Raw genomic sequence first — 14,874 nt, forward strand, 5'->3', positions numbered from 1 at the left:
ATCTTTGGCTTTGTTCTCTCGGGATGTGGGCAGCCCACTTCATCATGACTCCTCCGAAACTGTGATTCATCCTAATTTAGCAAGCGTCAGAAAGCCCTTGCTATGTGCCTAGAACTGTGCTAAGGATGGGTAGTGGGGGGAGGCCCAAAGGCCAAGACAGCCCCTGCCTTCAGGAAGCTTGCATTCTAAAGGGAAGGACAACACGTGGGGGAAATAGCATGTCCAAGATATAGGCAGGGCAAAGGGTTCCTTCATTGGTAAAGCGGAGGGAGGTCTCCATGGGGGCAGCCAGGTGGCACGGTGAATAGACTCCATGGGGGCAGCCAGGTGGCACGGTGAATAGAGTGCAGGGCCCAGAGTCCCAAAGACCTGAGTTCCAATCTGGCCTCAGACACTTCCTAGCTGTGTGACCCTGGGCCAGTCACTTCAGCCTGTTTGCCTCAGTTTCCTCATCTGTAAAATGAGCTGGAGAAGGAAATGTTGAACCGCTCCAGGGTTTTTGCCAAGAAAATCCCCAAAAGGGTCACGGAGAGTCAAGGACTCTCCGGCCACTCAGAGTCCTCCCTGTTCTCGACTGACTTCCGACTGCCTTCTTTCCTCCCACAGCCCCGGAGCCAGGGGGTGGCAGAGCCTCTTGGTGTGCCCGGCCAGGGCCCTCTGCCTGGGAGGGGATGGGGGAGAGGCAGGACCTTCCTCCATGGGAGCTGCAGGAAATCTGAGGGCTGCTGGTGACAGCTCTAATAACCACATCTTGGCTTCCTGCTTTTTATAGCAACAGGCTCTCGAATTGGGAGCAGGGAAACTCCCGGCGTGTGCCAGCGGGAGCAGGCTGCGGTGCTTGCCTGCCTCTTGGAGGGGGAAGGAGGGCAGGGCATGGGCGCTGGCAGAGCCCAGGCAGGAGCCGCCGGGCGCTCCGGCTGGGGACATCCCGGCTGGCATCGTGCTGCTGTGGCTGTCCCGGGAGCTCCAGGAGTCCTGCTCACCTCACACGCTGTGGTGCCCGGCCGCCCACAGGGGTTGCGTGGGCAGCCCGGCTGGCTGGCTGGCGGGGGTGGGTTTGTTTTTCTCTGCCAGAGAGAATCCCCACTAGCTGGCTGGCTGGCTGTCCCTTTACCACTCTCTCCATGAATGGGACTCTTTCACTGGGTGGAAACCTGAATGAAAAATAGGGAGGCTCCAGGCTGCTCTGCTCCGCCAGGAGAGGAGAGGAGAGGAGAGGACAAGCCTGGAGAACAAGCGGCAGCCTCGCAGCTCTCAGCGGGCCTCAGTGGCCTCCCCACTCGGGACCCTCCTGCTGGCTTCTCGGACTCCCAGCACTCCCAGGCCGCCTGGTGAGAGCCCCCCCCCCCCCGGTCTGTGAGGCTGTTCTTGGGATGGAGGGGTGGGAGGTCGAACCTCTGTGGATCTGGGCTGGAGCTTTTATTTGCTGGAGGGGTCCGGGGGGCTTCGGAGGATGCTAAAATCCTTTCTGCCCTGCCCAAAGTGAGAAGGAGGGAGATTCTAGGAGGGGGACTCTGGAGGCTGGGCTAGACATCGTGAAATAGGCTGGAGGCAGAGAGGGAGCTCCATGCCATGTGTGTGCCTCCCCCGGCTGGGCTCTGCTTCGCCCGTATCCCCAGGGTCTCGCCTGCCCCCCCAGCCAGCCCTCAGGACAGCATCTAGAGGCTGTTAGAGTGCCGGCTTCAGGGCTGCCGTGGCTCCTTCGGAGGCTCTGCTGGGCGCTCTCACTGCCACCCGGCCCCGTTGTGCCCCCAAGGGTGCCCTCTGATCGCGCCTGGGGCGGGAGGGGGCCTGCTGTGAAGATGAGGCAGAGAGCAAGTCACAGGCAGGCTTAAGCCCGAGCACGCTCTCCTCCATCCCTGTCAGGACGTGGCATTATGGGCCGCTCTTAACGTGCCAGGAAAGCGAGCTCGCTGGGCTTGTGTGAGGTCTCTGCTGGAAGGGAGGGCAGGGGGGAGGCTCAGCCCGGGCTTCGTGGCCCCTCCGAGTCTGGAGATACAGCTACGCCTCCTCTGGTCTAGGAGCAGAAGCTCTGAGTCCTCAGGGAGCTCAGCACCCAGCCAGTGCAACCCGGGAACCCATAGAAGCCATTCTACCACGCTGCCAGCTGGTCCCCCAGGCTTTGGCTTTCTTCTGTCTTAGCATCACTAAAGGGTACCGGCTCCAAGGCAGAAGAGCGGTAATGGGTGGGTGATGGAGGTGAAGTGACTCGCCCAGGGTCACATAGCTAGGAAGCATCTGAGGCTAGATTTGAACCCGGGACATGGTGTCTCTAGGCAGGGCACTGGAGCTGCCCTGCTCTGCTAGTCGTAACCCACCTGAATCCATATTTATGAGGCCCCTCTTGTAGGTTAAACTCTGGGGATACAAATAAGCAAAAGAGAGTCCTTGTCTGATGGAGTTAGAGGACCTCTAGTCTGGGGAGGAAGTCGGCCCTGCCTTAATGAGCTCAGGGGCAGTTTTATCTGGCATTCCTGGTCCAGCCCTAAAGGACTAACCTGAACCAGTCCAGCCCTCTTGTGGGGAGGCCAGTCACCTCCTGGAAGGGCTCCACTCTCAACGAGCATCCACGGAACTCCAACTAGACATCCCTCAAGGACAAGGACAGAACAGGGCCTCCTAGAAGGAGATGGAGCCAGTTCTGGAGGAGCCCCTCATCTCCCTGGCACAGGGAAGTCTCAGTGCATGAAGATGGGGAGCACTTACTCCACTTGGCTAGCTGCCTAGACCGCGGAGAGGCTAAGGGACGTGTCTAATATAATTCCACCATGCTTCTGGGACTGGCTCTCTTCCCAGGGCATCCTCTCAGGTGATGGTGCACTGAAAAGACCATAGGACCTGGGTTCAAATCCTTCCACAGACCCTACCTCTGTCACCCCCGTTGGCCTTCCTAGATCTGTTTCCTCAGCTATCAAATTCGATGCTAACCATTGGGCCAGATGGTTCTGAGCTCCTTCTACCCGCCTGTCTCTGCCTCTCTCGTCCTATACCTCGAGCACAGAGAAAGCAGGTTTGGGGCTGGAGGGAGCGGAGAGGGTTTCGTGGATGAGCTGGGGCTGGAGACACGTTTTGAAGAGACTTGTTACTCTGAGAGGCCAGTAAGAAGAGAGAGTGTTCTAGGAAGGGGGAGCAACGCAGCTGGCCAAAGGGCTACAGATGAGAGACCAGTCAGTGGATAGCAAGGACTGGCCAGTTTGCTTGCAAAGTACTGAACTATAATAGCAGGAATGGAAGTGCTTTAAGGGCTCCAGAGCTCTTTACAAATGGTTTCCCATTGGATCTTCATAACAATCCTTGGAGGTAGGCACTATTTTATTAGCCCCATTTTACAGAGGAAGAAACTGAAACAGTGTGAGGTTAAGCAATATGCCTCGGATCACACAGCTAGGAAGTGTCTGAGGCTGGATTTGAAATCAGATCTTCCTAAGTCCAAGCCCAGTGCTCTATCCACTGAGCCACGTAGCTGCCTCCAAGGCAAATAGAGTTTACATGACTTGCCTAAGGTCACATAGCTAGGAAATATCTGAGACTGGATTTGAACTCAGGTCTACCTGATTCCGGGCACGGCACTTTGTCCAATTTCTTGCATCGCTGCATATTTCCGTTGAGTTCGAATCGATGACCATATTTTATATAATTATTGCTTCAAACAGTGTGAATTCAAATCCGTGCTTCCTCTTTATTAGGAGACTCATTGTTCTCGATAATCAAGGCTGTGCTATATAAGGCAGGGAGGAATGTGCAATGAGTATGGAAAAGAAGGCAGGAGGCATCTTGAGAAGACATCTAAATGTCGACTGGAAGAGTTGGTGTCTGATCCTACAGGAAATCCAGAGTCCCAGGAACTTTGTGAGCATGGAGGTGACTTGATCAGGTCCAAGTGTCATTTTGGCAGCTTGTGGAGGATAGTTTGAGAAGGGGGAGGAATCTGGGGAGTCCAATTCAAAGGCTCCTGCAATGATCTGGTGGTAGGTGATAAGAGCCAGCACTGGGGAAGAGGCTGGGGGAGAGGAGACAGATGCGACCGAGGTCTTCCAAGCACCATCAATAAGATGTGGAAGTGAATGAGTCTGGTGGGATGAGGAGGAGAAGGGTGCTGAAGATGACTTGGAGGATTGGTGGGACCATCAGCAGGAATGCACACGTTCAGAAGAGGGTTGGGTTGGAAGAAAAGATCATGGGTTTTGTCTTAGACATGTTGGATTTCAGATGTCCTTCCACTTGGAAGTGGTACTCAAGGAGAGAACTGAGTTGGACATAAAGATCTAGGCGTCATCTACATATGAAAGAAAATTAAACCTCTGGAGCTGATGAGAGAGACAGAGACAGAGACAGAGACAGAGACAGAGAGAGACAAAGAGAGACAGAGAGACAGAGACAGAGACAGAGAGAGACAGAGAGAGAGACAGAGAGAGACAGAGAGACAATCTGCAAAGGGAACATCAAATTAAACAATTCTAATTTGATCAATATTTATCAAGTATCCCACCATATGTCTGGCTTCATGCTATGTGCTCGGTATCTGTACAAAGACAAAAATGAAACCTGTCCCCAAGAAGCTTACATTTTGCCAGGGGAGTATAAGCAAACTTGGCATAGTTTTTAGGGGGGGTCAGTGGATCATAACCTAGAGGAGGGGGCCACAAAAGGCCTCACGAAAGCAAAGGTAACTGAACTGATCCTTGAAGGGAGTGAGAGAGTCTAATCCATCAATGCCTGTTGTGTGCCAGGTACTGGGCTTGGCACTGGAAATAGTGCTAAGTGTAAGCAATTACAAGAATTAAGCACCTACTGTGTTCCACATACACATACACTCCTATGTGAGAAGCTAGGAAAATGGACACAAACCAGACAGTGTCTGTCCTCAAGGGAATTCTGTTCTAGCAGTAGAGCCCAAGACGGCCAAGAGATTAGAAAGTCCATTCCAGACAAAGGTGATGGAAGATGAGTGCAGGCAACAAGAGATCAACTTGGCTGGAAGGTGAAGTTTAAGATGGAGAATATCTGGGTGAAATCTGGAAAAGCAGCCTAGAACCAGACCGTGGAGACCGTACTTGACTCCCAAGATAGCAGGGAGCTATTGAGGCTACTTGTGCAGGGCAACGATGAGGGCAGACTTGGGCCAAATCTCTTTGGCATTTGTGTGGAAGATGATGAGGAAAGGGGAGAGGCTGGAAACAAGGAGAACTAGAAGGCTAGCTGGGAGGCTGGAGCAGTAGTCCAAGAAAGAAAGGCTAAGGACCTCCGCACAGTACCTGGCAAATAGCCAGAGCTTTATAACGATTGATTGGTTGCTTGGGCTAAGCCAGGGCAGTGCCTCTGGGTACAAAGAGAAGGGGACAGAGGAAATAAGGTGGAGGCTGTAAAATCAGGGGTGCCAGAACCAGCTTGCCATGTTTCTCTCTCGAGCTGGTCGTTACGGGCATTCACACCTCAAAATCAAGTCCCGCTTTATTGGTTTGCTGGTTCAAACTTACGGCGATGGAGAAAATGTGACCAGCACCACTTAAAGGCATGTAGTGCCTTTTTGGAGAGCTGCTTGTTAGAACCATTGCCGGCGTGACTCTGGGTAGAAATGACAACATCCAGCCATTGATTGGCTGTTGGCTCCAAGTGTATCAGTCTGGGGGACTGCATGGAGAGATGGGGGTTCTTTCAAGGCGCTGGGTGGCATCCTGTACAGAATGCTGATGCTGGACTCAAAGGGCATGAATTCAATGGATTTCATTCAGAGCCTGGTGACCGCTCCAGGCTTCACGTTTCCTCAGCCGTCACAGGAGGACCTCGAAAGTTATTTTCAGCTCTCAGTCTGAGATTCTATAAGCTATATTCATATATACAAAATAGGAACAAGTCATTTGTGTGTGTGTGTGTGTGTGTGTGTGTGTGTGTGTGTGTGCTGGGGGGGGGCAGTACAACCAACTGCTGGGGCCTGAAAGGCTTCATTCAGAAGGTGATGCTTGACCTAATCTTGAAAGGAACTAGAGATTCTAAGAGGCAGAAATAAGGAGAATGGCCAGTGCAAAGGCTTGGAGATAGGCACGAGGTCCTGTGTATGAAGGGCAATAAAAGGTCCATAATGATGAGGTTGCCGAACGTATGAAGGAGAAGGAAGGCGAGGCACTATAAGGATGGGAAGCTGGGAAAAACTTTAAATGCTTCCAAACAAATGAATCTTCGTCTGCTCCCAGAAGCCATAGGGAGTCGTTGAACTTAATTGTGTAGGAGGGTGACAAGGTCAGGCTGGCTCTAGGAAAGTCTCTTTGGTGGCGATGGGAAAGAGGAATTGGGTTGTGGGGAGATTCAAGGCAAGGAGACTGGTGAGAAGGCTGTCACTGCAGCCCTAGCCATTAGCAATGAAGAGCTGAGGTCCAGAGCTGAGGCTGTAGGTGGAGAGAAGGAACTGAACGTTAGAGATGTTGAAATTACAAACCCGGATCTGAGGAGTGAGGAAGGAGGCGAATCAAAGATTGTGAACCCAAATGACGGAAAGGATGGATAGTGGCCCCCTTGATGGTGACAGACAGGGTGTCGTTGTTGGTACTGGTGAGGGTGCTCAGTCACGTCCAACTCATTGGGGTTTTCTTGGCAAAGATACTAGAATAGTTGGCCATTTTCTTCTCCAGCTCATTTTATAGACGAGGAAACTATGGCAGTGTGAAGTGACTCGTCCAGGCTCACAGAGCTAATAAGTGTCTGAGTCTAGATTTGACCTAAGTTGTCTTCAAGTTGGGTCTTCCTGCCTTCAGGCCTGGTATGCTATCCACTTGGACACCGAGGTGCCTAGGATAGTTCCCATGAAAGGCTGTTTAGGGAAAACTACGACTAGTTCTATTCTGGACATTTTGAATTTGAGATGTCTACAAAACATCCCATCTGATACGCTTGGAAGGCAGTTGCTGATGTGCGATTGGGGTTCCAAACAGGGACTAGAATATATGGATCCAGGATGAAGAATCCACCTAGGAGATATCTGAAGAAAGAGAATAATTTAACTCATGGAAACACATGGGTTTTCCAAATAGGATAGTGTTAGGAGAGAAGAGAAGGGGACTCAGTCCAGAGTTCGAGGGTGTATCTATAAATAATGTGCCTGAAAAGGATGATGAGCAAATAAAGGAATAGTCAAAAATGGAGGAGAAGTTGGGGGAGGATGATATGAGAAAATATTGTCAGATAACTCTAATTTGATAAATATTTTTGAAGCACCTACTGCACTGCCTTTATTAGGTGATACAGAGATGCAGGTCTATAGGCAAAAATGAAGGCTGCCCTCAAGAAGCTTATATTACAAGAAAAGGATGATGAGCAGGAGGGAGAGGAATGGGAAGAAGGGAGGAGGTGTGAAAGGAGGAAGCCCAGAGAGAAGAAAGTGGCTCCTGGTACCAAGTCCAGCCAGAAGTCAAGAAGGAGGAAGGCTAAGGAAGAGTTCTCTGATTTAGGAAGTAAGAGATCGCTGGTAACTTTGGAAGGGCTGAGAGACATCCTGCTAGTGACGCCACACAAGTGACTGCCCCATTCCATACCTTTTGACTCACTACCAGGCACGTACCCCAAGGAAAGCCAAGGCAGAAGAGAGGTCCATGAAAGGCCAAATTGTTCATAGCTCCAGCTCCATGGTAGCTAAGCGCTCCAAACAGGATAATTGGAGCCCTGGAAATGGCAGACTCCCGGGTCACGGGGCTAACTTGTAGCTGGGCACCCTTAATGCTCGTACAGAGGAGAGCAGCCTTTAGGGAGGATACCAACTGGTGGCCAGTGGCCAGTGAGCAGGGAAGCCCAGGACCACTACCCCTGCCTTTGTTGCCCAAGGAAGCCACCACCCTGGGGCAGGCTCCCCTCCCTCACACGGTGGGGGGGGGGGGGGAGGTCTGGCTGACTCCAGGCTCTCCCCAGGCGAGCTCATCCTCCATTCTGCCACCAAAGGGATTTTCCTAAACTAAAGGTCTGGGTCAGCTCTCTCCTCCCACTTAATAAAGTCCAGGAGCCACCTACCCCTTCCGGGATCCATCCGCCAAACGATAAGCAATTATTAAGCACCTACTATGTGCCAGACACAAATCTAAAATCCTGCAGCCTTCCCCATTCGCGCATGAGCTCACCCTTCTCTCCCTACAATCCTCTCCATTTCTCGGGTTTGGGCATTTTCTCAGACCGTCCTCCATCCCTTCCCATCTCTGCCTCCCGGCTTCTCCAGGAACCCTGCCCCGATTCCCCCTATTTGTCAGGGTTTTCCCCCGGAGATGATTCTCGATTTCTCGGGTCTGCGGCTTGTTTGCATGCAGCTTCCCTTTAGACTGTGAGCTCCCCGTGGGCAGGGACTACCACTTGTGCTGCTGCCCATTTGCCTCTTTCGTGTTGGGCATCGGGCAGGTGCTTAATAAAAGCGGGTTGATCTAATTCGCTTTGATTTCATGGCTAGAGACGGCTTTTGAGTAGGAAATTAGCCCCTCCCGCTCTGGGTCAATAAGCTTGTGTTTAGCTCCAGCCAGGGAAAGACAGAGTGTGTGTGTGCGCGTGTGTGGGTGTGGGGTGTCTCCTGTTCTTACCCCTTCCTAAGAGAGGGGTGGGGGGAGGGAAGGGGTTCCTACTCCCACGCAGGTGAAAGACTGGGGGGGGGTCTAATTTCCCTTCCCCAGGAAAAAGACTGGAGCGGGGGAGGGGGCTCTCGTGTTCTTGCCCCTCCCCAAGAGGGGGAGCGGGGGAAGAGAAGGAGGAGGGGGACCCTCTTATTTTCCCACCCCAGGAAAGACACTGGAGCGGGGGAGTGAGGAGGGTCTCTAGTTCTTGCTCCTCTCCAAGAGAGGGGGCGGGGGTCTCCTGTTTCTGGTGCTTCTGCCAAGGACTTAAACGCATGCGCAGGCCTCCTACGATACGCATGCGCAATACCGGTTTAAACCAGTATAAGCCTTCCACTGCAAACATTCCCACTAACTAAAACGTCTAATTTATCTTGGAGAGACTGCAGTAATCTCGCGATATTGAACGCGAAAGGCCCTGTTGCCAAGCTCGCTGCCCCACTCCCCGAAGAATTATATAACTGTGCACCGCCAACATGGGGTTGGGGGGGCTGAAGCACCGCCTCCCCAGACCCCGCAGACGCACCGAGCCCTCCCATAGGCTGGGGGCAGGCGGCCTTAGCAACGGAGAGGGGTGGACGGGACTTGGTTACCTCCTCGCGGCGATTGGACCAGCCTCAGACCCTGGAGAGGCGGAATAGGCCACGATTGGCCAGATGACGTGAGGCTCTGTCGGACCGCACCGTGATTGGCCGAAGCCGGCAGGGTGTTCAGACTGGGAGCTGGGTCTCTGTGAGCCTCGGCTATGGCTCAGTCCCCATCACCGGCCCCTCCAGGCGCGCTGCGGAGTGAGGAGGGGAGAATGCGGCCACTGCACTGCCCCTGCTGCCCGCGCCAGGCCCGTGTCACCCAACCCCGCCTTGGCCCTCGCTACGGGGGGCCGGGAAGGCTGCACCATATCCTGCATCTGTTCCCTATCCCGGGCATCCCCTCCAAAGCGGTGCTCCTCCCTTCCTCCCTGTCTGTGTCTCTCCCTCCCTGTCTCTCGATCACTCCTTTCCTCCCTCCTTTTCTCTTTCTCCATTCCTCCCTCCCTTTCTCCCCCTCTCTCTTCTTTCCTCCCTCCCTTTCTTTCTCTCTCTTATTTCCTCCCTCCCACTCTCTCCTTTGCTCCCTCCCTCTCTCTCCTTTCCTCCCTCCCTTCCTCTCTCCATTCCTCCCTCCCTTCCTCTCTCCTTTCCTCCCTCCCTCTCTCTCTCATTTCCTCCCTCCCTCCCTCTCTCCTTTCCTCCCTCCCTCCCTCCCTCTTTCTCTCCTTTCCTCCTCCCTCCCTGCCTCTCCCTCTCATCCTCTCTCTCCCCCTCCCTCTCATCCTCTCTCTCTCATCCTCTCTCTCTCTCTCTCTCTCTCTCTCTCTCTCTCTCTCTCTCTCTCTCTCTCTCTCTCTCTCTCTCTCTCTCTTCCAAGCCCACTAGCCCTGAGCCTCCTCTCTTCTCCCTCTATACTGCTTCACTTGGTGATCTCATCAGCTCCAATGGATTTAATTATCATCTCTATGCTGATGGTTCTCAAATCTATTTAGCCAACCTTAACCTCCCTCCAGACTTGCATCTTCAAGTGAAGCAGACATCTTGGAGTGGTTGTCCCTCAGACATCTTAAAACTCAGCATGTCCACAACTGAACTCATGATCCTTGCCCCCAAATGCTCCTTGCTACCAATATTCCCTCTTAATGTGGGGGATCCCCTCAGGCTCCAGCCTATAACCCAGGGGTCAGCCTTAGTTCCTCATTATCTCATAGTCTCCCTGTCTAAACTGTTACCAAGGACTGTGGATTTAACCTTCACAACATCTCTCCATATGCTCCTTTTCTCTCGGATACTGCCACACCCTGGTGCAGGCCTTCATCTCCACTGCTTGGACTTTTGCAATCACTGCTTGGGGGGGTGGGGGTCTCTGCCACAAATATCTCACTATTCCAGTCTATCCTGCACCAGGGAATGCTCTTCTTCCTCAGCTCTGCTTCTTGGCTTCCTTTAAGTCCCAGCTAAAATCCCATCTTCTGCAGGGAGCCTTTCCCAATTCCTCATGCTTTTTCTTCAGCTGAATATCTCCAATTTATCCTCTCTCTAGCTTGCTTGAACATAGCTGTTTGTGTGTTGTCTTCCTCATTAGAGTGTGAATTCTTCAGGGCCAAGGACTGTCTTTTGCCTTTCTTAGTAGTGTTTAGCACATAGTAGGCCCTTAGTAAATATTTATCTACTGACTTCTCTCCCTAGACATTTATTCTGCCCCCGTAGTTATTTCCTCTGATTGATTTTTTTAGAACTACCATTTTAAGGTGAGTGTTCAGGACAGATATGTCTTTGTTCCTTTCCAAGCTTCACATGACTTTTCCTACCTTCCTACTCTCTCCCTCCCCATTTAACCTTCCTTTTAGATGCTCTCTTACCCCACTAGAATGTAATCTCGTTGAGGGAAGACTCTGCCTTTCTATTTTGCTCATACTCATATTTTTGGTGTTTTGGGCAGTGCTTGGCACATAGTAGGTGCCCAATAAAAACTCATTAACTTAACTAAGGGAAGTGCTAGAATTACAAATACAAGCAAATACCCTTTATTTTTTACATTCTCTTATTTGTTCCTCAAAATAACCCAAGGATCAAGATTTTTCTTTTTTGCCCCCTAATGCTGATAAGGAAACTGAAGTCCTGACGTTAATCCAGTCTGTGTCAGTGGCCAGACTTGAATTCAGGTCTTTCTTGCTCCAAGTCCTTAATTTAGTCAATCTATCCTGTTTTCTCTAAGGATTCCATCCATCCCCAATTCTTCCACATCTTGATTTCTTTGGCCTCCTTCAAGATTCAGCCAGAAGCTCTGTTTTGCTGCCCTCAGATCTTGCCTTTTCGGATGGCTTTCCATCTACTCAGTAAATGGCTCCAGTGTATCTTGTGATTTTAATGAGTGGTGCCACCCTCAAATAGAACCTGGGACCACTAATCTCACATGAGTCCTGGCTGTATAATTGTAATATTATCCCTGTTGTATTGTATTTTTATTAATCTTTAACAATATTTCCCCATTTCCACTATAAGCTGGTTCTGTCCATACTCTGCAGTGCCATAGACCTGGTGTGGCCTGCAGGCTGTGATATCCCTGATTGCTATATTGCCTTCTTTACTGGAATGTAAGCTTCTTGAGGGCCTCTCCTTTGGTCACCAGCCAGCACAGTGTCTGTTCGCTTTCACTGTTGGCTTTGCTTTCTAAGCACAATCTGGGAACCCGAAGGTCCAGTCTTCTTACTGATCAGGGGGTCTTACTGCTGTAGCCTGTCCAGTTTCCGAAGTCTCAGACTCAGGATCTGAGGAGCCTCGAGTGAGCCAAGTTGAGAGAGGCAGTGGCCTTGATGACTCTCCTTCCCCAATAGAATGGACACTTCTGAAGGGCAGGGATTGTTGTGCTTTTTATACTTGTGTTCCCTGTGCTCAGGACAATGTCTGAGACAGGGAAGGGAAGCCCCGAATAAAAGCTGGGTGGTGGTCTGGGGCTGCTGTTGGGGAAGCGGGCCTTAGAAAGGCACGGCAGATTTGTAGGATGTCTGGGGAAGTGGGATTTGGAGGTGGGAGAGAGAGGGTTTATGAAGCAGCAAGGGGAGGGAAGAGGGGGAAGGGGGAAAGAGAATTTCTCCTTGCAAGTCTCTCATGTTGACCCTCAGCTGAATGTGCAGCTGTGTGGATGGAGGGAGGGGAGGGTGACTGTCCTGATTGCCTTGAGATTTGCCTTGGGATAACATTAAGCTCTGTATAAGGAAGGAATTGGATATTTGGAACTGGAAGGGACTCATCTGCCATTCAGTCCCAGACCCCCAAGCTGTGATGGGGAAACTGAGGCTTAGAGAGAGTAAACAATGAGTCCAAGGTCACCCAGCTCCTGGAAGAGCTGGGCTTTGAATCCAGGTCCTCTGACTCCATATGTTTTCCTCCCTGCTCCAGGCTCCCCCCCATCCCCACCACAGTGTCCTCCCTCCCCTACGCCCCCAGGGACCAGAGCGAGCCCAAATATCGGGCTGTGAGATATGCAAAGCTGGGGAGAGAGAGGGGGCAAGCCTTAAAAATGAGATTTCTAAACTCTCCCCCAGCTCTCCCGAGCCTCGTCTGCCATCGGGATGTGTGTATGTGCCATTTGACATTTTTCCGGGGGGAGGGGGCGCCGAATGAGCTGGCGGGGGGCTCTGCGAGGGGCAGAGGGAAGGACAAGTTTGAGTGAGAAATTGCCTTTCTGTGTTTCTCTCCTCCTCCCTGCCCGTCTCCCAGATTCCCCCAATGGCCAGGTAAACAGAGAAGCTGAGTGGGCAAAGCTGCCCCCCTCCCACCCGTGCCCCACCCCCGAGTTGAGATTGCAGCCAGCATCCTCTCACTCCCGGGCTTGCCTCTTCAGATCACAGCAGCAGCAGTAGGGGTAGCGGCAGCGGCAGTAGCAGCGGCAGCGGCAGCAGCTGTTCTCACTCACTCCAGCTCGGATCCAGCTTCCGAGATGCCAGAGCAGAGCAACGACTACCGGGTGGTGGTGTTCGGGGCAGCCGGAGTGGGGAAGAGTTCCCTGGTTCTCAGGTTCGTCCGGGGCACTTTCCGGGAGACCTACGTGCCCACCATCGAGGACACCTACCGCCAAGTGATCTGCTGCGAGAAGAGCGTCTGCACCCTCCAGATCACCGACACAACAGGTAGTCACCAGTTCCCGGCCATGCAGAGGCTGTCCATTTCCAAGGGTCACGCCTTCATCCTGGTGTACTCGGTCACCAGCAAGCAGTCCCTGGACGACCTGCTGCCCATCTACGAGCAGATCCGCCAGATCAAAGGCGACGTGCAGAAGGTGCCCATCATGCTGGTGGGCAACAAGACGGACGAGGACCAGAGGGAACTGCAGGCCAGCGAGGGGGAAGCCCTGGCCAACAAGTGGAACTGCTCCTTCATGGAGACCTCGGCCAAGAACAACTCGAACGTGCAGGAGCTCTTCGAGGAGCTGCTCAACCTGGAGAAGAGGAGACCCGTGTGCCTACAGGTGGACGGCAAGAAAGCCAAGCAGCCCACCCGGACCGCCCGGCTCCGAGGCAAGTGCTGTCTTATGTAAGCCAGCCCCGAGGGTCGCGCCGCGCCGCGCCGCGCCGCCGCCGCCGCCGCCGCCGCCGCCGCCACCGCCAAGCTCCAGGACCCTTCGCTTTCTTTGCATGGTGTCTGTCTTAAGGGCATGGACTACTCCTCCCTGTCGGAAAGTGGCCCCCGCAGCATTAGCGATTCGTGAACGAGGGATCTCAGCTCGTGGTTCGTCCTACACCAAATCGGAGCCGAACAAACGTCCTTTGAGGGGTGGGGGGGAGAAACCAAAATGGGACCGACCCGGACTTGCCACATTTCCTGGGGGGAGGGGGGAGGGGGGCTCCTAAAGGACTCGATCACTGCCCCAAACCCCGGCAAAGCAAACCCACCGCGGCGGCCGCAGCCTTCCCCGAGCCCAAGTATTCCGAACTTTGAAGCCCCACCAATTTGGCACCCAAAGGCCAGGCTGTCTGGGGAATAACGCCGCGCACCCCCTTCCCTGACGCCACGAGTAATCTTGTGTTTGAGCAGCTCGGAGTGTTGGCCCCAGAAAGCCTAACTTGCCTACGCTGCATAGACTCGGAGAGACCCATCTTCAGATTCACCTTGAAGAAAGCGCTGTTGAGGCTGGAAGAGCTGATCGAGAAAGCCAGCAGGAAGCCGGGTGCTCTCTCTACTGCTCGATCCAGGGGGGAGAGGATGGCATTCGCTTACCAAAGACGTGCTAGTTGTTTCCGAAATAAAGTTCTCGCTGTCTGTCTGTGTGTATGTCTGTGTGTGTCCGTGTGTACGTGTGTCGCTCAGCAGCTTCGGTGGCATGTGGCAGTGATTTAGAATAAGTGTGACTTATTAAAGCTCTTTCTTGCATGGAATCACCCGTGTCCTGTTGTGGTTTTTCTCGACAGCGTGGGACTTCGCTGCATTTGGCAGGGGAGCCCTTAAATGGGTGCTGGCGCAGGGCCCAAGGCAGGATCTCAGAGCGAGAGAGGGAGCGAGGGAGGAGGGAGGAAGGAGGGAGGGGAGGAAGGGAGAGAGAGGGAGGAAGGGTAAGAGAGAGGGGAGGGAAGGAGAGAGGGAGGGAGGGAAGGGAAAGAGAGGGGAAGGAGGGAGGAGAGGGAAAGAGCGAGGGAGGGAGGGAGGGAGGGAGGAGAGGGAAAGAGAGAGAGGGAGGGAGGGAGGGAGGAGAGGGAAAGAGGGAGAGGGAGGAAGGGAAGGCAAGGAAAAAGGGAGGGAGGGAGGGAAGAGAGGGAAAGAGAGAG

The 14,874-nt window shown here is 53.0% G+C and overlaps 1 protein-coding gene across 2 annotated transcripts; it reads left to right on the plus strand.

The window, feature by feature from the left end:
• The first annotated feature begins 831 nt into the window (after nt 1-831).
• On the plus strand, nt 832-14,487 carry DIRAS3 (DIRAS family GTPase 3). 2 transcript variants are annotated; one of them, XM_056814960.1, is made up of 2 exons: nt 832-1,331; nt 12,833-14,487. In XM_056814960.1, exon 2 carries the CDS (start codon nt 13,053-13,055, stop codon nt 13,647-13,649), a length of 597 nt encoding a protein of 198 aa, XP_056670938.1. In that variant the 5' UTR covers nt 832-1,331; nt 12,833-13,052; the 3' UTR covers nt 13,650-14,487. The 2 variants fall into 2 exon arrangements, with proteins under 2 accessions (XP_056670938.1, XP_056670939.1); XM_056814961.1 differs by having other exon boundaries at nt 12,957-14,487.
• The last annotated feature ends 387 nt before the right edge of the window (nt 14,488-14,874 follow it).

The sequence above is a fragment of the Monodelphis domestica genome, chromosome 2 (genome assembly GCF_027887165.1).
Source record: "Monodelphis domestica isolate mMonDom1 chromosome 2, mMonDom1.pri, whole genome shotgun sequence".
In the NCBI taxonomy this organism is placed as follows: Eukaryota; Metazoa; Chordata; class Mammalia; order Didelphimorphia; family Didelphidae; genus Monodelphis; species Monodelphis domestica.